The sequence below is a fragment of the Mustela lutreola genome, chromosome 16 (genome assembly GCF_030435805.1).
Source record: "Mustela lutreola isolate mMusLut2 chromosome 16, mMusLut2.pri, whole genome shotgun sequence".
Classification (NCBI taxonomy): domain Eukaryota; kingdom Metazoa; phylum Chordata; class Mammalia; order Carnivora; family Mustelidae; genus Mustela; species Mustela lutreola.
The window spans coordinates 48,968,329-48,993,546 of record NC_081305.1 but is presented as its reverse complement, the minus strand read 5'-3'; the positions used below and the strand labels follow the sequence as shown (position 1 = coordinate 48,993,546).

Sequence of the window (25,218 nt, the reverse complement as noted above, 5' to 3'; positions counted from 1 at the left end):
GCTCCATCCCAGGACCCTGGAATTGTGACCTGAGCCGAAGGCAGAGGCTTTAACCCACTGAGCCGCCCAGGCACCCCAGGAAATAGCATTTTTGGAAGAATTCTAGGTTACAAGGACATGTACTGTAGTTATTCTAGGGGACTATGGGGGCAATTCTTGCCCTGGTCCAGCTCAGAGGAGGCCCTATGAGCTCCTGTGCCAGTCATTTGCCTTTTGGCTGTAAGATCCATTTTCTGCCTCATCCCTTGCTCTACACTATTGCATGTGTTTAAGCTCTGCGGGTGCTCTGACAACTGGTTTTCTGTCTGGTTTACTAAGTGGGAGGCACTAGCAATATACCAGAAGGTGAGAGTTGAGGGGGAAGCCAGGGTGTTTCTCTCTCACTTGCTCTGCTTTGCATGATGGCTATGGTGAAAGCTACATCACCTCTGTTCTACCTCCTTCCAGTCACCCCTTATTATGGTCCCACCTCCTGCTAGGGATGTCCCTGTGGCTCTGTCTAGCTCTAAGTGGCCCTGGTTCCTGGCTTGGTAATATCCTCTCCACCTTTTGGCCTTCAAGCTCCAGGGTCGGTAACTGCTCTCCAGTAACTGATCCGAGTTGCGGATCACTCTCCCACGACCTTTATATTATATTAGTTTCCTCTGTCAAATTCCCTCTACTGAAGCTCATGGTGTCTGGGTTTCCTGACTAAAGACTGGTAGACAAAACTCATTATTCTTACTTGGTTTGGTAACATTCATGCTAGCCTAAATCACATTCCAAGACAACACCGGGAACTGCCACCTTAGTGAATTCCCTGTGAGGTTGGGGAGCATATTGCAGAGTGAGTCGCTACTACTTGCCCTCCCCATCACTAAGAAGTAGACACACGAAATACACTGTAAAGAGTAGTATTTCAACGTAGGGTTTCAGACAAAGCACACGTAACCAGTTTACTCAACAGTTTTTAGTTAGAGGCTATCATGTGGAACGAATTTGAATGGCAGCATGTGTATAGATGAACCCAAATATTGTGCTTTTTAATACATACAACAAGCAATAGGTATGTTCTGTAACACTTTGGCCTATATTTGCCTAAATATTTTGCCTTTTTCTGTGACATGACTACTCATAAGCAGAAATGTGCAAGATAACCTTATGGCCCTCCCAAAGGCCAAAACACTGAGGGAGGAGCAGAAAGAGGAGTGTTCTTCTTGCGGGGGGGGGGGGGGGGGGAAGACTCCTTTGTACCACCACCCACTGTCTTTTATTTCCACTCCAGCAAGTACAACGAGTCTTCATCATGTTACATTTTATGTGTTAACTGTATTTGTTGCTCTCAATATCTCTTACTCTCATAAGCTTGTGTTCATTGTTCAGTTGATCTATTTTTCTATTGGCAAAAATTGTGTACTTAGGGTTGGGATGTAAAAGCCTCATCGTTTTTATATTAAACATAGTGGAAATTTTTTCCTTTTGAACAGTTTTTCACTTAATGACACTTTTAATTAGGAGTGGATTAAAAATCCTAAAGAAAGGGTAGGTCTATGCTGAAGGACCCACGTTAAAACTTTTGGTTCTTGGGCGCCTGGGTGGCTCAGTGGGTTAAGCCGCTGCCTTCGGCTCAGGTCATGATCTCAGGGTCCTGGGATTGAGTCCCGCATCGGGCTCTCTGCTCAGCGGGGAGCCTGCTTTCCTCTCTCTCTCTCTCTGCCTGTCTGTCTGTCTACTTGTGATTTCTCTCTGTCAAATAAATAAAATCTAAAAAAAATAAAAATAAAAATAAACTTTTGGTTCTTTATCTAATGCTTCTGGGTTCCGGTGATATGGAGTTTTGTTTTTAGCATCGAATGGAGGAATTCTTTCATTATGGCAAACAGTAATGGTGTCATTAAATCAGAAGCTGAATGCCACCTGGCCATTTTAAGCTCTTGTCATCAGGAGAGCAGATTTTTTGAAAAGAAGGGAAAAAACATAGTGGTTGGTTTTAGAAAGTTAAAATGCAGGGGTGGGGTGGGGTTGCTCTACAAAGTTACTGGAAAAACATGGTTGGGGCATTTCCTTGTGCTAATTGCCATATCTGGGTATAATGTTCCATGTTCAAAATTGTTAGTTTCTGTCTCCCAGTTCTGAGTTATGCTTGTGTAAAGGTTTTAGTCCTGGGAGGAAGTCTTCAGATCAGGAACGACAATGGCTGCAATGAAGGCCAAATGACCTCTGTCCATTCCATATGTCTCCTGCCACTAGAAGGATAAAAAAGCTACAGTGACTAATCCTGACAGGCAAGAATAAATAGGATATTGGGGCTTGGGAGTATTAGGGACAGTCCACCTTCTTGAACTGCATTGTACAATGGTAAATGGTAAGTGGAAATGGAAGACACTTGTGATACCACCCAGGCCATTGATGGTTTGGGTCAGATGTTGGTCAAGCCTAGGAGAAGTACGGCATTATATAAAGTGAAAGAGAAGTCTTACACACCAATCATAACCCCAAGGCCAGTTTCTGAAAGAAAAGAACAGGTTATATTCTCTACCCATGGTTTTCTATTTGCGGCTTCAAAATTAAGCTCCCTCCCCAGCCAGTGCCATTTTATTAATTCAAAGAAAGTCTTTTAATTCAAGTGTTTTAAATTCAGTTCTATGCCAGTGACGGCTTTACAACTTTATTTTTAATGAGAAAATATTTAAGGAGGTTAAGTGTAAAGTTTCATGAGTTTTTAAAAGCTAGTACAGTAAAACAATCACTTTAGGTGTAGAATTCTATTTTGACAAATTCCTACAGTTCTCTAACTACTGCGACCAAGATATAGAAGACCTGGGCACCTGGGTGGCTCAGTTGGTTAAGCAACTGCCTTCGGCTCAGGTCATGATCCTGGAGTCCCAGGATCAAGTCCCACATCAGGCCCTCTGCTCATCAGGGAGCCGGCTTCTCCCTCTGCCCCTCGTCCCTTTCATGCTCTCTCTCTCTCTGTCTCTCAAATAAATAAAATCTTTAAAAACAAAACAAAAAGATACAGAAGACCTTCGTAGAGAGTCTTCTCCTCCCGCCCCCAGCTCCTAACTACCACTCATCTCTTTTCTGTCTTAAATGATGTTACAAAATGTCAAGTATAACGGCCAGGCAGCCTCTTGGGTCTGTAACAACAGCGGTAGGCCCCTGCTCTTGTTAAGGGAGGGTATTCCATGAAGAAAGAGGCTTTCTGCTCCAGGGACCCAGAAATCTCTGTACAGCTCTGGTAAGACTGGCCCTCAACACGTAAATGTGGAAAAACACCAGTTAACCCAGATAACGATGAAGGTTATGCAGCAGATTTTTAAAAAGTCACGAGGTGAGTGGTGGCATTTGTGACTAGAGTCTGGGCAGCGATCTATGAGAGTGATAGGTGGGAACTAGCCCCGACTTTGGGGTTAGGCCGTGCAGGTGCAGGACCCACAGGCGCAGGGGCAGTGGCATCTGGAGGACTGACGTGGGGGGACTGGATAGGCCCGAGTGTCCAGGGACACCGGGACCCACCTGGGGTCAGAGGTGCGCAGCGAATCGGACGCGAAGGTAAGTTGTGCTCACACGCCCCCAGCACAACCACACTGTGGACACCGACAAGGCCCCAGCGCTGCCCTTCGGCGCGCGCGTCCTCTCACTCGGTCGGCGGGAACACCCGTGGCACGCGCACCAGAGGAGCAAGCCACCTGCCGCGCCTTAGCACCGCCCACTTCAGCCCTGCGGCCACGCCCCTCGCCGTCGGCCCCGCCCCCGTCTTGGAACCGCGCCTGCGCGCATCCTAACCCGGCACCGACTCCCAGAAGCCCGTGGGGCGCTGTCTGTCCGTCGGGAGGCCTGTACTTCCGGTCAGGCTCGGGCCGGGTGTCCAGAGCCACCCGGAGGCAGCGGTCCCGAAGAGCCGGAGGCGGCCGGCCCTTAAGGGAGACGGCGGACGCTGTGTGGGCCTGCGCTCCGTTCACTCCTGCCGCCGCCCTGGCCGGGACTACGCTTCCCAGGGGGCGTTGCGGTGGCCGCCCACGCCCACTTCCGGCGGCGGCCCCGGGCCCGGGTTCAGGCGCCTGGCGGGGTCGGGGGCTCGGCGGCCGTGGTGGGCGCGGGGCGGGGTGGCGCGGGGCGGGGCGCGCCCGCGGTGGGTGGAGGGAACGAGCCAGCTCGCCGCGCCGACATGCAGGCGGTGGCGAGTGCGGGCAGGGGCGCGCGGGCCCGCGGGCGGGGGTCCCCACCGCGTCGCAGCACTCCCCGCACAAAGCCCGGGGGGGGCCGAGGCCGGACTGCGGGGACCCCGGCTGCCTTCTCCCGCCCTGGCCGGGGAAGGCCGCGCGCGAGGAATGGCTCCCCCTCCAGAGGCCAACGAGGAGTGGTGACCGCGGGGCCTGAGAACCGAGGTGAGGGTGACAGGTGGTCGGGGCTGGGGACTGGGGCGAATTCACGCCCTCAGAACGCGGGGGCAGTGCGGTCTTGGGGCACAGGGCCGCTCGGGCCCCTGTGCTGGTGAGTGGTTGTCCCCGGGCTCTGAGGCTGGCTGGTCGGAGGAATGCAGGGGTTTCCAAGTTTACCCTGAGTCCCGGCATCCTGCAGCGGTGCGGGGAGGGACCGTGACTCGCCCAGGGTCAGCCTGACCCCACACCATCCTGATTCATGCTCCCAGAGAAAGAAACCCCTCTCCCGCCGTGGCAGTCCCTCGGTGGAGTGACATTCGTGGACAGATCAGTGCCTCCAAAATTGGTCCCATCCTTTCGTCCCCGAGCGTTCGGTTCTCCACCTGTTGACGCCCTTTCTGATTTACGGCCCTGGTTGAACACGCAGCCGGAAAGGGACCATTTCCAGCCTGGTGGTCAGGAGCGTGGTGTAGACTCGCTCTTCAGCGACTCCTTTCTCTTCCCCCAGCTCTTCCTTACAGGGACACTGCCCTTCTCCAGGAGAAGAAGCAGAAACAGGAGGCAGCAGGGACAAGAGCCGAACTAAGAGCCATGTCTCAGGTGAGTTGGCATTTCCACTCTTCTCTCTGAAGTGCAGTCTTGCTTTTCAGGACTTAATAATGTTTATTTTCTTTTAAAAGTTTTCAGTTTAAGAGACCTGTCCTGGGAGCTGGTTCCCATTTCCTCACATTCTGGTGAGTGATGGGCTACAGGGGTAGCCCAGGGCCTCCCTCCCTGCTTCCTCTTCATCCCATTCGGTGTTCATTCTTCATTGGTGAAGTGATTCAGCCCCTCGCTGTGCCACTTTTCTCAGAGGGACTCTGATGGAGCCGAAACGTGCTCTTGGGGCAAGCATGACAGCTGCTTGTGCTGTACCGTGGGTTTGGTATCTACTTGGTGCCAATCCTTGGAGACACGGATGGCTGAGCCCCAGTCCCTGCACTCAAGGAGCTCACAGCCTGTTGGAGAGTTGTGGAAGCAAACAAGTTCTCAAGTGCAGGTGAGAGCTGACTAGAGGAGCTCTTGGCTTCTAGCTGCCTGTGAGGGAAGGGCAGAGGCTCTTCCCCAAGGTGGTGATGTTGCAGCCGTGGTTTGAAGGGAGAAGGGGATGTTTGGCAGGCAGAAGAGAGAAGAGCGGCGCTGGTGCGGTGTGAGAAGTTGTCTGTATCTCACTTGATCGGGTGGCTTCTTAAAATGCTAACAGATAGTTTTGTTTGTTTCTGTCCTCTGTGTCTCATAAATGAACCAGGTTCCACTTGGCCCACCCAGACTACTTTAAGCAGGTTACCAGTAATTGCCACCTTACCAGATGCTCTGTCCAGTCCTCAGTCTTTTTTGGCTCTCACTGGCATTTGAGGTAGCTCAGGGGTTGGCCGACTTTCACTGTAAAGGGCTAGGAAGTGAATGTTTTAGGCTTTGCAGGCCGTAAGGTCTCTGCTGCGGCTGTTCCACTCTGCCGTCTAGAGCAGAAGCAGTCGCAGACAATATGTGAATGCATGGCAGGGCTGTGTTCCAATAAAACTTTATTTACAAAGACAGGTGCCTGCCCACCCTTGAAATAGCTCATTCCTTGCTCTTCAGTGGGACCCTTTTTCCCCTTGACTTGTAGAGCACAGCAGGCATCTAGCCTTCCTTCCAACTTTCTGGCGTCTCAGTTTTCACTGCTGGTTTCCTCATCTCCCAGACCTACAACTGTCAGCGTGCCTCAGGCTGGTGTTCTTGGCTCTCAGTTCTCGTCTCTCTGCCCACATTCCCCTGAGGAGGTCTGCCCGTTCTCATCTATAAAAACTCGGCCACAGGCCCCTGAGCTCCAAGCCAGTGCATCCAACTTGACTCCTCTTGAATGTCGAGCAGGTAGTTCGGACCTAACACATTCACATCTGCCATCGGCAGTTGCCCCCACCCGGCTGCTCCCGCAGCGGTCTCTGGCTCTGGCCGTGGCAGTGTCATGCTGTCAGTTGTTCAAGCAGAAGCTCTCTCATTCTTGTCTCTCTTTCCCTGCTGCCCATCTTTGCCTCATTGCAGATCCTGTCAGCACTGTTTTCATGCTGTATTCCCAGCCTGACAATTATCATCGTGCCCACTCCTCTGTCGCTGCCCAGTCCTTATTATCCTACAGTCGGCCCCTCAACTCTGCTCCCATGTCTTCCTGCTTCTACATATGCTCCCACAGTCGTGTCCCAGGCCTGCAGCCAGGCGGACTCTGTTCTAACTGCTGCGTTGCTCTCTGCTCAGAACCCTTCGGTGGCTTCCCTGAATGAAGGCCACATCCTTCATGTGCTGACAGGGCCCCACCAGAGCTGGTCCTCTGGACCTCTCACATTTTCCATCCTCCTCCATCACTCACTTTGCTTCCTTGAAAATTGCCTTCTCATTTTCCCGAACCTTCTATCTATAGCTTCAAAGACTCCCATCCAAATTCCTCACATCTTCTTCTCTGCATTACTCCTTTTTTAAACTCTGCACATTTCAACATCTAGTACATTTACTTAATACATCTGCTTTTCTGCTCCAGGTACACTTGAAACAGGCAGGGATTTTGGACAGTTTCAGCCGCATGTCCTGATTCAAAAAATATTTGGTAGAGGAATGTGTGAGCGTCTCTTGTAGCCAGTGTTTTGCTATTTAATATGGTATTATGGTAATCACTTTTATACCTGGAAGTGTGCTTTATCCCTGATCATTTCCTATGAATACATTCCTAGAAGTTTTTACTTTGTGGATTAAAGTTTATTAAACTGACATGAAATCAGAATACTTTAAAAGTTTTATTTAGATGGGACAGGGGTAGAGCCTCAGAAGCTAGAATTTATGGTGTAAAAAGAGTAGACTTCACCAAAAAGAAAAAATTACCTGTTCATTCAGGTGCCTTAAAAATTAATTGACTTGAACCAAAGAGAAACTTCTTTAGTGCGTTTTTTTCTTATAAAAGGCTTTCATTCTTTTCCTATGGAGTATTAACATAAAGTATTTTTGTGTAAAGATAGAATTGCTTTTGTTTTCTATTTGCCTTTAATCTCCTTGTCTCTGTCTTTATTAAGATTAAGAGTAAGATCACCAGATTAAATTCTTACACTGGGTTTACCATTATGTTTTCTCTCTGGTGTAGTGTGATGTTGTAAAACTCTTTGGGAAGTTTGTGCATGTCCACGCTGACAATGGGAATAAGAGTAGGATGTGCTCCGTCGAGGGTGGTTCGTGTACCTTTAAATAAAGCGGGTTGATTGGGACATGAGTTGGAGAAAATTTGTTCTATCTGAAAGCCATGTTGCCCAGTGGGTCTTGTTTCGTCATCAGGGTGAATGGATGGCAAGCATGATGGCTGTTGTCAGAGTAGAACGTTTTAATAGGGGCCTGCTGGTGTCCTGGTCATAGGCGTGGCAAAGGAGGCAGGCTGCCTGGGTTCCGATGCTAGGGTTCGCATTTAATCACTATGTAACCTCAGGGCAACGTAAATAACCACATTTTCTTCACTTGTAAAAATGGGGATGATAATGGTACTGGCTTAATGTGGTTCGTTGAAGGATTAAGTGAATGTACGTAAAGTGCCAAGAAAAACATAAACGTGCATGGCCTACAGTGAGATCTCAGTAGGTGTTGGCTGTCAGCATCCTGGTCTCGTTGTCATTTAGAAGTTTACGGGCCAGCCCCTCAGGTGATGCCCAGTAACATGGTGATCCATGGTGCTGGAAGGAGCTGGCAAACTGGCCCGCTCTGGCATGCTGCCTTTTTTTCCCATAGCCCATGAGCAACAGATGACAGTCACGTTTCTCAGCAACTGAAAAAAATGAAAATACAGTGTCATCTGTGAAATTACGTTAAGTGTACATCTTGGTGCCCATGGATGAAGTCTCCTTGGAGCGTGGCACACACATGGTTTAGCCGTGGTCTGTGGCAGCTCTCATGTGGCAAGGGCAGGGTTCAGTTCCTGTTGCAGAGGCCGTGTGGCCTCTGAGGCCTAAAATATTTGCCCTCTGGCCTTGTACACAAAGATGTTGCTGGCCCCTGATGTAGAGGTTACAAGTGTGGACTGTGGAGCCAGACCGCTGGGTTCAGAGTCTTGGCCCTGCAGTTGACTGGGTGATCATGGGCAAGTTACTGCTCTTGGTTTCCTCATCTCTGAAGTGGGAGCAGTGCTGGGACCAACCGTCAGGGTTGGGGGATCGAGTCAGCTTGTGTATAAGCCTATAGAATTGTGTCTGGAATGTTCCAAGTGCTGTGAGTGGTAATCGCTCCTGTTCCCAGTAAGAGGCATTTGCTGGCTCTCCTGGTCTGTCCCAGCTGCCATCACAGACCAGCACAGACAGTGCGGCTGATGCACCATGGACCTTTATTTCTCAGAGTCCTGGAGGCTGGAGAAAAGCAGGATGGTGGGTTTGGCTGATGGTGTGTGCTGGCTGGTGCGGACCGCTTCCTGTTTCATGGCTGGCACCCTCTCTCCATGTCCTCCTACGGAGGAAGGAGCTAAGGTGCTGGGGGGGAGTGGGGGGGGGTCTCTTTTATAAGGACACTAAGACCGTTAAAGAGGATTCACCCTCATGACCAGAGGGCCTTCCAAAAGGCCCCACCTCCAAATGCCGTCACACTAGGCATTAGGATTCCAAAGTATGGATTTTGGGGGGATGCAGACATTCAGACCATAGCATGAACAGAAGTCATTGGTTCTTTTTTTTTTTTTAAGTAGTTGCATTTACATTTTTTTTCTTTTTTTCAAAAGATTTTATTTGGGGGCTCCTCGGTGGCTGAGTGGGTTAAAGCCTCTGCCTTCGGCTCAGGTCATGATCCCAGGGCCCTGGGATCGAGCCCCGCATCAGGCTCTCTGCTCTGCAGGGAGCCTGCTTCCTCCCCTCTCTCTCTGCCTGCCTCTCTGCCTACTTGTGATCTATGTCTGTCAAGTAAATAAATAAAATCTTTAAAAAAAAAAAAAAAAGAGTAGGTTTAAAAAAAAAAAGATTTTTTATTTGTTTATTTGAGAGAGAGTGCACATGAGTGAGAGGGTGCGGGCACCCCCAGGAGGAGCAGAGGGAGAAACAGACTCCCTCCTCAGCAGGGACCCCAATGGGGGTTCTATCCCAGGACTCTGGGGTCATGACCTGAGCCAAAGACAGACAGTTAACTGACTGAGCCACCCAGGTGCTCCCAGAAGTCATTGATTCTCTATCTAAAGGGCAAGTCTGTTTAAAGTGAGAAACTGCCTTACTTGTCTTCCTTACTTGGAAGGTTACACATACTCGGTTCATGCTAGGTCCCTCTGGAACACAGAAGGAGAGAGGTAGAGAAGGGGACATTTCTTGTTAAGAAAAAAAAAAAGACTCTCAAAAAACTGTGTTGCCAAGTATGAGAAAATTTTGGAACTTTTACTCTTCTGTGTAGTAGGGGCTCCAAATTCCAGTTTTCTTACCAACGACAAAATAGTAACAAATGCAAGAAAATTGGGCACCATTTTCTCTTGCACCAACAGACTATTTATAAAGTTATTGTAAAGATGTTGTGAAGATGCTATAGATTTTAGAAAGGCACTTTGTATATAATCTATGTATTGTATTTTATATAATGTTTCATTTGGTAAAGAACATCTGAAAAGATTTTGAATATCTGAAATAAGTAAGTACAAGACTTGGCCAGGCAAGGAGCATGCTGATAGGACTGTAAGGCTGGAATCTGTGAGAAACCGGCTTTTAGAATCAGGTCAGAATAAAACATAGAAGTAGTATGTGTCTGAGCACCTATCCCTTTGAACCAGTTGAAAATATTTGCACTGAAATGGGTTTTTGGGGGGCATCCGGCTGGCTCAGTCAGAAGAGCATACGACTCTTGATCTCAGGGTCGTGAGTTCAAGCACCACATTGGGGATAAAGACTACTTAAATAAAAAAAATATTTAAAAAAAAAGAAATTGTTATGGGTTTTTGTTTGTTTAAAGATTTTATTTATTTATTTGACACAGAGAGATCACAAGTAGGCAGAGAGGCAGGCAGAGAGAGAGAAGGGGAAGCAGGCTTCCTGCTTAGCAGAGAGCCCGATGCGGGGCTCGATCCCAGGACCCCGGGACCATGACCTGAGCCAAAGGCAGAGGCTTTAACCCACTGAGCCCCCCAGGTGCTCCTGTTTGTTTTTAAGCCACTTGATTGAGGTACGATTGACACATAGGAAGCGGCATGTGTCCATGTGTGCCACTTGGTGAGCTCGAGGGTGAGTATATGCTGGTGAGACTGTCATCGCCATCAAAACCAGACACTTATTCCTTACCTTCCAAAGTTTCCTCCTCCTCCCATTATTATTATTATTATTTTTATTATTAACAGCAAGAACACTTGACATAAGACCTACCCTCTTAGCAGCTGTAAGGATGTAACCTCGTACCGTTCTCTGTAGGCCGGAGGCTGTATCCACATCCTGCAGAACGAAACTGTCCCCTCTGACCGTCACCTCCACATCTCCTCCCCCTGCCCCGGCAGCCACCGTTCTATCCTCTGCTTGTGGAGGCGCCAGGAGTCCGGCTCCCGCGTGTGGGTAGGAGCTCGAGTTGTTTGCTCGGCGTCCGGCTCCTTCCGCCCCGCGTCTGCCCAGAAATTCCAGTGCTCGGAGGTGCCGCCGAGGCGTGCACGGTCATCGGAGCTGGAGACAGGGACCCGCCGGCGCAGCTGGGCTTGGGCTGCCGGGTGAGAGGCCTCGCGCTGCTCACTTGGCCCATGCGTCGGGTCGCCATGTCCCTGTTGTCGTCATCGGCTGTCTGGGCCGTGCGGTGACCACCCACTTGCTCGCTCCAGTCGGCCTGGGAGCGTGTCGCTCGCTGGAGGCTCGGGCTGCGGGGGTCTTGGCTGCTTCGTGCACGTGTCAGCAGGTGTCTTCGGGTGTGGGGACCGGGGGACTTGTGTCAGGAGCTTCCTGTCTTCACGCCAGTCCGGATGCCATTTACAGGCCCCTTGGACTCATCTTTACACAGTTCGGTTCAAAGGAACCTCAAAGGGACTTTGGTTTCCGGAGAGTTCGGGCGGTCAGCCACGTGGTAGCTGACATGCATCAGCACTACATGGCGCCTTGCACGTCCTGAGGGCGGCCTGTGCGGGGTGCGCCATTTGGGCCATGGTCTGGGAGGTTTTGCTGATTTTTCCACTTCATAGTTGGGAGCCAGGACGGAGCTGAAGCAGCTTAGACAGCAGGGCCAGCGGCGGGGGCTGCCCGCGGCTGCAGCCTCAGGGTAGCCCAGACTTTCCTGCTCCGGGATCTTGGTGTGGCCTTTTAGAATTTGTGGGCAGCTGGTCATCTCCATCCAGAGGGATGTATCAGAATTTTAAGATTTTACTTATTTATTTATTTTAAAAAGATTTTATTCATTTGACAGACACAGCAAGGGAGGGAACACAAGCAGGGGGAGTGGGAGAGGGAGAAGCAGGCTCCCGGCTGAGCAGGGAGCCTGTTGCGGGGCTCGAACCCAGGACTCTGGGATCAGGACATGAGCTGAAGGCAGACATTTAACAACTGAGCCACCCAGGTGCCCGTGTAGTATTTTTCATTCTTATTAAACATTCATCTTTATTTTGGGAAAAAAGAGAATCTTGTTGGTTTAGTTTAGTTTTGGGGTTTTTGTTTTAATTGATGTGCGTGCTCAGCATCTGGTGAACACTGGAAGTAAAACAGAACTCCCTAGAACCCACTTCGAGGTGGAGTTCTTCTGTGCCGTCAAGGTTCATCCTCAGATTGGTCTTCTGACTCTTGTGCCGACCAGGTGACACGCGTGACCTCCTGCTAAGTGCTCTGGTCGCTCTCGTGTGTGGGGCAGTGGAGCCTCCGTTATTCGTTGTGCTGAATTGATGTCAGATAGCTCTCCTGTGCGTACAGCTGCGCAAAACTGCCAGTCCTCCAAGGACGGGCTATCTCGGTGTCTTTCTCTTTTCTCTGGCTCTCGCTCCTTGTGTGCTAGTCTGTCCCCCAAAGCAAGGAGGAGGCAGCCCTCAGGCCCTATGTGCATCAGCGCAGCACACCAGGTGCTTGCAGAAGGCTGCTGCCTCAGTCTGCAGTGGGGCTGGATGTTGCAGATCACAGTGCTGGCGGGGGTGGTTTCCCCGGAGGCTTCTCTCTGGCTTGCAGATGGTGGCCCTGTCACTGTGTCCCCACACGCCCTTCCCTCTGTGCACTCGCATCCCTGGTGTCTCCTCCTCTTCTTGTAAGGACGCCTGTCAGATTGGATCAGGGCCCAGCCGCATGACCTCATTTAACTTTTAATCACCTCTTCCAAGGTCCTGTTGCCAAAATGAATCACATTCTGAGGGACTGGGTGTTAGACTTCAACGTATGAATTTGGGGGACACAGTTCGGTCCGTAACAACCCCCCGGTCTAGGGGGGCTTGGGCGCCGACTGAGCAAGGATGTGGTTTTGTCCTTTCAGAGCTTGGTGACATTTGGGGATGTGGCCGTAGACTTCTCCCGGGAGGAGTGGGAGTGGCTGAGCTCTGCTCAGAGGACTCTGTACCGGACCGTGATGCTGGAGAACTACAGGAACCTGGTGTCGCTGGGTAAGGGCGCCCCCGCCCCCACTCCCCCCCCTTCCCTGGCTGCTGCCATAGCTCAGAGCCCTTTACTCCTTTGGCACCAGGCCCTGCTGCTCCTTCATCAAGCCCAGTGGCCCAAGTCTGCACAGACCCGCGGCCTGACCCCCTTCTACCTCTCCTTGTGTACTTAGGACTCTGCATTTCTAAGCCTGATATGATCTCCTCATTGGAACAGAGGAAGGAGCCCTGGATGGCGAAGAGAAAGTTGACAAGAGGCCGGTGCCCAGGTGAGCAGGGGAGGCCACTGTAGGGAGTGGCACTGTGGGTCACAGCTCAGGACCTCAGCCATGTTCGATTGTCAGTGGACTCTAACCAAGCCTCCAGGCCCGGAGGGGAAATTGAGGCCTTTTGAGCACGGGCTCCCCAGGTGTTCATCCTGCCTCACCTCCTGCCCAGCTTGGCTGCACCCCCTCCCCGCCCAAAACGGGACTTCTTTCCCCTCCTTTGGATCCCATTTTTCCAGCTCCTTCTCAGACTGCTTGTCATTCAGGCTGGCATCATCCTGTCTCTTGTTTAAACAATCCTTGGCTGATGCGGATGTCTTTTTTATATTCTTTCTCTTTGATCAAGTGACTGTTTCATGTATAGACTTTCTCGCTCACTTTTGTTGTCAGTTTTGAGTAAGGCTGTCAGGTGCGGGTTGGTGGGAGCATTAGCCGTGTCCCCGGGGGACTGGGCGGATCCGTGCCACCTCGGGTGGAGCAGAGACTGCCCTCCGGTGCACGGAGAACAGGAACAGGGACCGAGGAGGAAAAAGCACTCCCACTTGCAAGCCAAAGAAACAAGAAGGAGAGCAGAGCCTTCCTCAGAAGGATTAGAACTCAAGAAGGAGACCGGCAGGTCCGGAGCCGGGTTTGGGTGGGGCTGTCATCAGTTTGGGGCAGGTGGGCCTCCCGGCACAGAACGGAGCGGACAGTGGCGTGACTGGCTCTCAGCAGGAGAGAATGCGGGTTCGAATTTGACAGATCTTGAGGATGTTGTGATGAAATTTCTGTCATTTGGGAAAACAGTTATTTCGATTACAGCATTGTTTCTGGAACAAATCAGTCAAGGTCAGGGTCAGAATTACAGACTTTTCTTGGAGGTTACCACAAGAGGAGATGGTGCCATTTCTGAAGAATTGAGACTTTTGTAAAACGTCTTCCTTGAAATCGTACTTCAAAGGAAGACTTTGTATCGACAGAACAGGACAAGCCGCTCACAGAACTTCCAATTCTCATGGCTTGTCCTAGAGTATATAGAACTGTGAAACTTTGCCATTTGACATTTAAATCATGTTTTCTGAATGAGGTGTTTTTTTTTTTTTTTTTAAGATTGTATTTATTTATTTATTTGACAGAAAGGGACACAGTGAGAGAAGGAACAGAAGCAGGGGGAGTGGGAGAGGGAGATGTAGGCTTCCCGCCAAGCAGGGAACCCGATGAGGGCCTTGATCCCAGGAACCAGGCATCAATGACCTGAGCCAGAGGCAGAAGCTTAACAACTGAGCCACCCAGGCACCCCCGAATGAGTTTTACAAAACTAAATAGCTTTTTCTTCTGTCAATCTTTCATTCCTTGCCAAGATTCTACTTGATTATGAAAACTTGCACTTGTAAGGCTGGGATTTGAACTTTCGTTAGTTAGCATTGTAATAAAAGAAGCATTGTTTAAAAAAGAGGGAGAAAAGAATTTTTTCCTGGAAAAATGGGAAAAGAGTCCAAGTGAGTTTTACTTAATAATGTTGAAATAAGGCTCATATAGCAATTTTCTTCTTAAGCCTCCCCTCCCTCTTTGTTTATTTTACCTATATTTCATTGTAGATTTAGGTGAGAAAGCTCATAAATGTATCCTTTAGGATAAAAGCTACACAAATATGGGAATGTAGGGTTGGCTGGTCATATAAAAAAGCTTTTCACATGATATAATTTTTTGAGGATTTTAATTCCTCTGATTACATTCTGGAAGTTTTCTTCATATTAATGCATAACGGAGAGAACTTCTTTTCTTAATATCTTTCAGATTTGAAGATTGTCCCAGAGATCAAGGAGTTGCCTGCAAAGAAGGACATCAGTAAAGAGAAGTTACCCCAGGCAGTGATAATGGGGAGACTCACAAACTACAGTCTGGAATGTTCCATTTTAGGGGAAAACTGGGATTATGGTGCCCTGTTCGAGAGGCAGCCCGTAAGTGAGATAAATTCTAGTCAAGGCATAGTATCCTTCCTAAAGAGACCCTTTTTGAGGGGAGAGACCATGAGCAAAGGGAGTTTGGGAGAAGTTTCCATCTGAGTATGGTGCTTCCTGTAGGCAGAGTATCCCTCCAGGAGGAAGAGCGTGCAGTCTTGCTGCACAGTACAAGAGGGGGGACGACTCAGTTGTAACGAATCACAAACAAGTCTCTTGATCAGAGACATTCGACATGCTACGGCTTAAGAAGTCTTTGAGCAGGATCTTAACCCACCCCTCTCATCAGAGATTACGTCAGAGAGAGAGACCCTGCAGACGTGTCAAAGGTGGGGAAGCCTTTGGTCAGCGTTAGGAAGTTCCAGCTGCTTGTAATTTTGTTTTCTTCTGCAAAATTACAGATTCTCCGTGGCAGAAACAGATTCTCCTATCTTTTCTCTTTTTTTGTTTCCCAAACATAGACAATATGACGAGGCCTAGTCATTAGGTGACCTCTATCACTCAGAACCTCAGAATTCGTTGCCCGTGTTGCCCCCTCACATACGTCCCCAGAGCCTTTGCATGCTCGTGGCTATGTTTGAGCAAGAAGTGTGTTTGTACCATTTCAGGGCCTGGTGGCCATCGCGAATGTGGCTGTAGACTTCTCCCAGCAGCTGGACCCAGCTCGGAAGAGCATCTGTAAGAATATGAGATGGGAGAGCCATGGTGACCTGGGGTCAGTAGGTAAGGGTGTCCCTCGCCTAATTCTGAACCTATCTTCAGGCACTGCCACTTTCATTCCTCAGCTTTTGTTTTGTCCTCTTTTGTCTTAAGATTGTTTATTTTTTTATTAGAGTGTGAGCAGGGGGAGAGGCAGAGGGAGAGGGAGAAGCAGCCTCCCCACTGAGCAGGGACCCTGGTGCAGGACTCGATCCCAGGACCCCGGGGTTGTGACCTGAGCCAAAGGCGGACACTTAACCAACTGAGCCACCCTGGGGCCCCATTGGTCAGTTTTGGGCTGCAGAGGTTGGGGAGGGAGGAGGCTGCTGAAGTGTTGGGCAAAATTTCTATCGTGATTCCTGAGATAAGAATCTGATGTTTGTAGAGCTGAAAGTTGGCATCTTCATTATGTTTGAGGCAGCGTCTTCAGTGTCTTTCAGATGCTGCTCACTTTTCTTTCTGCTTCTTCCTGTAATAAAACACTTTCCTCTCAGAACCAAGACACTGGTTCTTGATTTAAGAATGTCAAGTGTGTGACAGAACCCTGTTATCTGCCCCTCTGCAGGACCTTGTGTTTCTAAACCCGATTTGGTCTCTCTGCTGGAGCAGGGGAGGGAGCCGTGGCTGGTGCGAACAGAGCTGACCAGGGGCCTGTGCCCAGGTGAGTGCGGCAGGGCTGGGGGCGGTGCCCGGCAGGGGCAGGGGAGAGATCCGAGCTTTCAGCAGAACTCAGTCCTCGCTCCCAGACAGGAAGGATCCTCAGGACTTTACCAAACCCTCCAGGTCTAGAGAGGAGATGGAGGTTTAGGGTTTCCACATGACTCTCTTTCCTCCTCCTTTGCTGCCTTCTCTCGAGTGATTGCTCATTCTCTGTAATGTTTTCCCTGTTCTTAGCCACCCCTGTTGCCTCAGTTCCCTGCATGCCCTGTCCTGACCCCAGTGTACTTTTGAGCTGTTCTTCGTGACCACCAGCCCACCTATTTGACGATGCGTCCAGTCCTGTACGAACCCCAACCGGAAAGTCATTTGAGGGAGCCCTTGTGCTTGGCATTGGCAGGTACTTGGAGGAGGAGAGAATTTACACATATGTTGTACTTGTAAGTGGTCCGTCTGGTGGAGAGGATGACACATGGTTATGGATGAAGTAGAGTTTGCAGACTTTGCAGTGGGGCATTGCAGAGGCGCAGGGGAGGACTGAGCTCCAGTTGTCAGTCCTGGAGAGCAAGAGATGTAAGTTCAGGAGAGATGTAAGTTCAGGATCTCTGCCTCTTTTCTCCTGGGGGGATTGATATACATTGATACCTAAGGGAAAGAAGAAATTTTTTTAGAAAATTTTTAGAAAATTTAGAAAATTTTTTATAGGAAATGTAATCCGATCACCTGTTTGGGAGCAGAATGTAAAGCCATGACCTGTAGTCATAGTCCATTAGCTGAGCAAGCGTAGGCTTCACATTGTGAAAAACACGCGTTTTTCACGTGGTTGGAATTGCAGTGTGTATTCCGTCACACAGAGAGCTGTTTGTCGCATGTATCCGTGTCATCTCTCCCGCTGTTCACTGAGGTCGCTTCACATTTTTGGTATTAAAAGTGAGCTTGCGACAGGAATCTTTATGTAAGCGCAAACTATACCTTTGGGGAATTGTTGCATCCCTGGAAGCGAACGTCTGTTAGGCTCTCAATGTTTTGTTTGCTTTTTGCAACTGGCAGTGATTCTGTAATTTGCTCTGTGGGATTAATTGTATCTTCCCAGTACTGGGTATTTTGATGAAAATATTTGTTTATTATTTGTTGGAAGGTTATATCCTAAAGTTACTTTTTTAATTGTGAAAGAGATTGAATGCCATTTCTACATTTATTCTCTTTATCCTTTTCTTTTTTTTTTTTTTTTAAGATTTTATTTATTTATTTGACACACAAAGATCACAAGTAGGCAGAGAGGCAGGCAGAGAGAGAGGAGGAAACAGGCTTCCTGCTGAGTAGAGAGCCCGATGCGGGGCTCAATCCCAGGACCCCAAGATATGACCTGAGCTGAAGGCAGAGGCTTTAACCTACTGAGCCACCCAGGCGCCCCTCTCCTTCCATTTTTGTTCTCAGAAGCTTGATATGTGTGGTTTTACTTCATTGTTTTAATGGCTGTCTAGTATTACAATAAGTGAATACAAATTTACTTCACTGATTTACAAAGGACATTTGAGCATTTAGGTTTTCCCCAGTTTTTACCTGTAATGAATTTCAGCCCAGTTTGTACTTCTCTCTTTGTTATGATCAAAGTATACATTTTTAAAAAAAAAGTTTCATGGATATAAGTGCTATATCACGAATAATATATGAGAATACCTGTTTCTAGACATCTTCACCAATAGTGAATATTTTATATTTTAAAATTTTTTTGCCAAGCTCTTGAGTGAAAATGGATGTTTTATTTAATTTGCATTTCTCAGAGTACTCATAATGTTGATAAATATGTAGTTTAAATCCATTTAGAGTTCATATTCTGTTAATGGTGTCTTTGTACTCATCACCCACATTTCTTTTGGGTTGTATTTCCTTGTGTTCATATTGTATGGATGTACATGCTATCTCAAAAATACGGCACATTATGGGGCGCCTGGGTGGCTCAGTGGGGTAAAGCCTCTGCCTTCAGCTCAGGTCATGTCCCAGGGTTCTGGGATCGAGCCCTCATCAGGCTCTCTGCTCAGCGGGGACCCTGCTTCCTTCCCTCTCTCTCTCTCTCTGCCTACTTGTGATCCCTGTCTGTCAAATAAATAAATAGAATCTTTAAAAAAAGAAAAAGGACACATTTTGTTCCCATTTCTGAGTTGCCTGTGAGTTTGCAGATGCTGTTTCTTCTGACTGCACAGTAGTTTGTTGGGCGGTATCTTTATAGAAACATTTACTTTGTTGACCTGTGGTTTCATAGTTTTTTCATTTATCATTTCCATTTGTACCACATCACAAACTTGGTCTTGTTTCTGTTACTTATTTAATTCTTCCTTCCTCTCTTCCTATCTGTGAATGAACGCAGGGTGTCTTTCCATTTATTTATATCTTCTTAATTTCCTTCAGCAATGTTTTGCAGTTTTCAGCATACAATCTTGTACCTCCTTGGGTAAATTTACTCATAAATGATTTATTCTTTTAATGCTCTCCTTCATGGAATTGTTTCCATAATTTCCTTTTCATATGTTCATTCTTAAGTGTATAGAGCTACAACTGATTTTTGTGTGTTGTGATCTTGTGTCTTGTAGTTTTGATGAATTGATTTTTAGCTCCAATACTCTTCTGGTGGATTCTTTAAGGTTTTCTATATATGGGAACATGTCATCTTCAAGTAACAGTTTTCCTTCTTCCTTTCTAATTAGGATCCCTTTTATTTCTATTTCTGATTGCTTTGGCTGGAACATTTAATACAGTGTTGAATAGAGGTTGCAAAAGCAGGCGTCCTTGTATTATTAGTGATCTAAGAAGGAAAACTTCAAGTGCTTAGATTTCATTAAAAATGACTATTTCCTCTTTTTTAAGATCATCTTTTTCCAAACATTTGATTCTCTGCATCATCTCCCAATACTACTTATATCTGTGTGTATTTACCGAGATATAAGTATACATGCATAATTTTTTTGTGCACGCTAAGTGGTTTAGCAAAAGGACTTCAGGTGTCTATGCTCCTCCCTGTAAGCGTCAGAGTCTGACATAAGACGACACATGCCTGTTCATTTGTGTATGTGATGTCATTAAACATAATGGCAGCACTCATCATTTTCATACAAACAGTTGTTTTGAACTAAGAAATTAAACTGCAAGGTCCTATTCATTAATATATGGTCAGAGAAGTGCGGGGTTAACAAACAGCCCGACAAGTGTCAGGTGAGTGCAAGTGCGCACGCGCACATAGAAATGATTCTGTGTGTGTGCTGAGCTTCAGTGCCCGGCTGGAGAGGTTGGTTTTGTTTAAATTAGTCAGATAAGCTGTGGTTAGCAGAAACCTCACTTCCTGGTTGTAGGGGAATGACCAGCTTTTAGATAACCCTGAGAAATGCTAACGAATACTTTGTCCTTCTTTGTGCTTTGGTGCGCTTCTTGGAACAGCTTTCATGATGTGACCGCTCTGGCACTGAAGCAAGGCAGGGCAGGAGAGTGGCTAAAGGCAGGGAATATCAGAATTTTCAGGTGGTATGACTGCAAAACATTTGCTCAGTTCCTTTCTCCTAGTGCGTAACTGATTCTACATAGATTCTTTTTTGCTCACCTCTTGTAGTCTCCAGTATAAATTCACGCTGGGGCTTGCTTTACCTATGTGATCGACCACCAGTTCACATGTTTTAGAGCCACATAGTTATATGGTTTAATTAGGGTTTATTTCACCAATTAGTGAATTCATTCACAATTTTCTTTTTAGCAAATTCTTTTTTCTAGCGCACAATAAAGGAAATAACTTGTTTTCTTGATGTCTTTCAGGCCAACAATCTATACATGAGACCCAGGAATTATTTCCAAAGCAAGATTCATTTGCTGAAGTAACCAACAGAACTTCAAACCCAAATGTGGAATGTTCCACTTTTAGAGGAAATTGGGATTCCAAGGGTGTGTTTGAAAGGAAGCTGGTAGGTCAGGAGACACAATTCAGGCAAGAGACAATCACTCATAACAAAACCCTCTCTAAGGAAAGAGAACGTACTCTTAATAAATCTGGGAGATGGTTTCATTTGGACATTTCAGAAGAGAGAGTTCATAATCGTGACTCAGTTAAAAAAAATTTGCCCAAAAATTCAGTAGTAATAAAACCTACAGGAATCTATGCAGGAAAAAAACTTTTCAAATGTAATGAATGTAAGAAAACTTTTACCCAGAGCTCATCCCTTACTGTTCATCAGAGAATTCATACTGGAGAGAAACCCTATAAATGTAATGAATGTGGAAAGGCCTTCAGTGATGGCTCATCCTTTGCTAGACATCAAAGATGTCACACTGGCAAGAAGCCTTATGAATGTATTGAATGTGGGAAAGCTTTCATACAGAACACTTCCCTTATCCGTCACTGGAGATATTACCACACTGGGGAGAAACCTTTTGATTGCATCGATTGTGGGAAAGCCTTCAGTGATCACATAGGACTCAATCAGCACAGGAGGATTCATACTGGAGAGAAACCCTACAAATGTGACGTATGTGACAAATCCTTTAGATACGGCTCCTCCCTTACTGTGCATCAAAGGATTCATACTGGAGAAAAACCATATGAGTGTGATGTTTGCAGAAAAGCCTTCAGCCATCATGCGTCACTCACTCAACATCAGAGAGTGCATTCTGGAGAAAAACCTTTCAAATGTAAAGAGTGCGGGAAAGCTTTCAGGCAGAACATTCACCTTGCTAGTCATCTGAGGATCCATACTGGAGAGAAACCCTTCGAATGTGGGGAGTGCGGTAAATCCTTCAGCATCAGCTCTCAGCTGGCCACTCACCAGAGAATTCATACTGGAGAGAAGCCCTATGAATGTAAGGTTTGTAGTAAAGCCTTCACGCAGAAGGCTCACCTTGCACAGCACCAGAAAACTCATACAGGCGAGAAACCGTACGAGTGTAAGGAATGTGGGAAAGCCTTCAGCCAAACCACACACCTTATTCAACACCAGAGGGTACACACTGGAGAGAAACCCTATAAATGCAGCGAGTGTGGGAAGGCCTTTGGTGATAACTCATCCTGTTCTCAGCATCAGAGGCTTCATACTGGCCAAAGACCTTACGAATGTATCGAATGTGGGAAGGCGTTCAAGACAAAGTCCTCGCTCATTTGTCATCGCAGAAGTCATACTGGAGAGAAACCTTATGAATGTAGTGCCTGTGGCAAAGCTTTCAGCCATCGTCAGTCCCTTAGTGTCCATCAGAGAATTCATTCTGGAAAGAAACCGTATGAATGCAAAGAATGTAGGAAAACCTTCATCCAGATCGGACACCTTAATCAACATAAGAGAGTCCACACTGGGGAGAGATCCTATAACTATAAGAAAAGCAGGAAAGTCTTCAGGCAGACCGCACACCTTGCTCATCAGAGAATTCATAGCGGGGAGCCTTCTGCACGCCCCTCTTTACCTTCCACATCAAATCCTGTGGATCTGCTTCCCAGATTTCTCTGGGGTCAGTCCTCGCTCCCATCACCATAGCCTCCATTAGTTGAAAAACTGGTCCCTCTGGTCGGTCTTGTCCTTTATGAGCGTGTTTGTCACACTGCACTTAGATTGATTTTTGATAAGTGTTAATACAGTTTATTCACTCCTTATGTAACAACTTGTGCTGAGATCCTTTACCCTGGTTAATACGTAAGATGTGCCTAGCACAGTGCCTGGTCCAGACCAAGTGTTGAGTAAAATATTACTTTGGGACATTGAAGAATTTAACAGTCAGCTCTGGATAGAAAAGATGCATAGGAGGCGGCCAGGAGAAACCAGTTTAGATCAGGAGCAGGAGTTTCAAGGGAGTCAGTGAGGTTCTGCCCATGGTGGTTTAAAATTTTGTTTCTATAATGTTGAGTTACAGCTGTGGCTTTCCATCTCATCCTCATACAGGTAAGGTGATGTGACTATTGGTAAGAGAATTCAGCTTTACTCTACATCTGATAAGTTTTAGGAAGTGTGTAGAGAACATGGATCAGTAGGCCTCTTGGAACAAAAGAACTGAAACAATAAAAAAAAATGCAAGATATATATTTACAGAGTTAAAACTGCTGACATATTACTCAAGAATTAGTTTGGAAAGATTTGATCTATTTAAAATCACCTGAGCATATGAATGGACTCTCGCCAACTTTTAAGGAACTGTCAACCTTGAGATAAACTGGTCCAAAGTAGGTGTCAGTGAACTCTGACTCAGTGACCAAAGTCTCACTGGTTTTGTATGGCCCATGATCTAAATTTAAAAATAATAATAATAATAATTTTTAAATGGTTGAACTAGCAAAGAGTATTTTGTGACAACATGAAAGTTACATTAAATTTAAATTTAAAGTTACATTAAATTAAATATCAGCATCTGTAAATAAAGTTTTATTGGCATACAGCCACAGCCATTGACATCTTCCTGTGGCTGCTTTCATTCCACAATGGCAGGGGTGAATAGCTGTGACAGAGCCGATATGGCCTGCAAAGCCTCAAGTTTTACTCTACCATTTTACAGAAGAAGTTAGCCAACCCCTGCTGTGGCACAGAGAAGAATGTATTGAAGGTTCTAATTATTTCTGTGTGTGTAATACAACTGTCACTTCAAAAACAAACTATAAGGCAACTTATGAATAGAGGTGAAAGGGAATTATTAGACTATTGAGATATGAAAATATGTCAGTGGAGGAGAAATACATTTTTCTAGATGAAATACCCAATACTGTTAAAGTGTTGGTAAATTGTCCTTCACGACAGAGTCCTGTAGGATATGTTTACTTTGACAGTTTTATTTTTTTTTTTTTTTTTTTTTTTAAAGATTTTTTATTTATTTATTTGAGAGAGAGACAGTGAGAGAGAGCATGAGCGAGGAGAAGGTCAGAGGGAGAAGCAGACTCCCCATGGAGCTGGGAGCCCGATGCGGGACTCGATCCCGGGACTCCGGGATCATGACCTGAGCCGAAGGCAGTCGTCCAACCAACTGAGCCACCCAGGCGCCCTACTTTGACAGTTTTAATTGAAACTACACAAGGAAAGATAATTTGGCAAGCATAGCAGGACATCTTTGAAATAGTTTTTTTTGCATTTCAGATTTTGATATATAATAAGACTGGTTTTTGTTAGAGGGGAAATGATGTTTTGACAGTGGTTGTCCACCCTCTTAAAAAAAAAAAAGCACACATACATTACAGAAAAATGTCATGCAGTTGTATTTAACCTTTCTAATTACGAAATGATATGTAAGAAGCAAACCTAGAAAGGAGGAAAGCTTTACTGAGTAGGACATGGGGTCCTAGAAGACATGAGGAGTAGGTTGGCCTATACAAAGATTTAAAACTTCTGCATGGTGGAAGGCACCAAAAAGATGTAAAAAACAGGTGACAAAATAATAGAAGTTATAGGAAGTTACATGTCATTTGGGAACAAAGTGCCATTACACATACAAGGCAGTGGAAAAATTGCCAGTGCATGCCAACGGGCATGTTGGTTGAAGAATTCAAAGGAATAGAGAAAATCTGTAAATTTCTTAACCTTATTAACCAGAAAATCACAAATTAAAACAAATTTCCTTGGCTTTCAGAGGGATTAAAATCTAAAATTTGGATAATATCCAGTCCTGGCATCAGTGTGGGAAGACAGACACTTGATCATTAGCTGTGAAAAGCTGTCTCCTTTTTGGATGGCAACATAGTACGACCTGACAACATTATAAAGATGGGTTCCTTTTGAAACAATAATCCTAGATCTAGGGATTTTGTCCTATTGGAATAAATAGATGTAAATAATGTTTATTGCAAAATTGTTGTAATTATGATAAGTACGATTTCAGTGTCCTGCCAAGCAGGTTCATTAAATTGTGGTTATTCAATATTGTATTGTCTGGTTAGTGGAAGGAGGTTCGATTCTATGTGTGCTGCTTTGGAGAGCTGTACATCCACAATATATTAAATGAGATGTGTGACTTGGAAAACCTAGTGTGTAAAATCTTGTAGTCATAGCATCAAAATTAATATTGAATATATGTGTGTGTGTGTGTGTGTGTGTGTGTATCTACATGGTTTCTTTGGTATATGTGTTGAAATCTGTTTTTGTCTTAAACACACTTTTCCTAGCTTTCTGTTGCTGTGCTCACTTTCTTCATTCTGTGGTGTTCTGCAGTTACACGTGGCTCCAATTAAGCCAATCAGTTGTTTCATTCTTTATATTTTATTTATTTAATTGATTTATTTCTTATATATTTGATTGATATTTAGACACAGGGACAGGAGCAGGGCCAATACACAGCCTTATGTATGGCACAATGGATGTTTTCCTGGAGTGTTCGTTGAGCTGTGCAGAACGTGAGACATCCCTCGGGGCTGCCGTCCGTGGTTGGAGTTTGGTCAGCCTCCGGCAGCAGCATGAAGGTTTCTGCATTCCTGCTCACCCCCTGTTCCCCTGGAACCTTCCCTGCTTTCTCACACCCTGGCTCAGTTCTTTAAATCTCTGAGGGACTTGATATTCTTCCAGTATTTAACTTCTGATTGTAGGTTAGTCTGCTTTTGTTCTCAACCAAAGAATGCTGGCCCCTATGACAACTGATGCTAGAGAGTGATTAGTAAAGGATAGAGGAGTGGCTAATAAGGATTGATTATGGAATGAGATAGATCAAAAGACAGACATTTTTAATTCCATTTGTATTAGGAAAGGCTATTCTTTTGTTTTTTAATTTTATTTTTTTAAATTTTAATTCTAATTGTACTTAACATA

The 25,218-nt window shown here is 46.3% G+C and overlaps 2 protein-coding genes across 2 annotated transcripts; both read left to right on the top strand.

Moving 5' to 3' along the window:
- The first annotated feature begins 3,772 nt into the window (after positions 1-3,772).
- Positions 3,773-20,405, top strand: LOC131818187 (zinc finger protein 28 homolog). The gene is made up of 9 exons (XM_059152437.1): positions 3,773-4,370; positions 4,873-4,964; positions 12,792-12,918; positions 13,086-13,181; positions 14,955-15,118; positions 15,727-15,841; positions 16,383-16,478; positions 16,712-16,874; positions 20,276-20,405. The coding sequence occupies exons 1-8, from the start codon at positions 4,151-4,153 to the stop codon at positions 16,780-16,782; spliced, it is 981 nt and encodes a 326-aa protein (XP_059008420.1). The 5' UTR covers positions 3,773-4,150; the 3' UTR covers positions 16,783-16,874; positions 20,276-20,405.
- Positions 16,385-23,264, top strand: ZFP28 (ZFP28 zinc finger protein). The gene is made up of 3 exons (XM_059152357.1): positions 16,385-16,478; positions 16,712-16,874; positions 20,276-23,264. Exons 2-3 carry the CDS (start codon positions 16,805-16,807, stop codon positions 21,976-21,978), a joined length of 1,773 nt encoding a protein of 590 aa, XP_059008340.1. The 5' UTR covers positions 16,385-16,478; positions 16,712-16,804; the 3' UTR covers positions 21,979-23,264.
- The last annotated feature ends 1,954 nt before the right edge of the window (positions 23,265-25,218 follow it).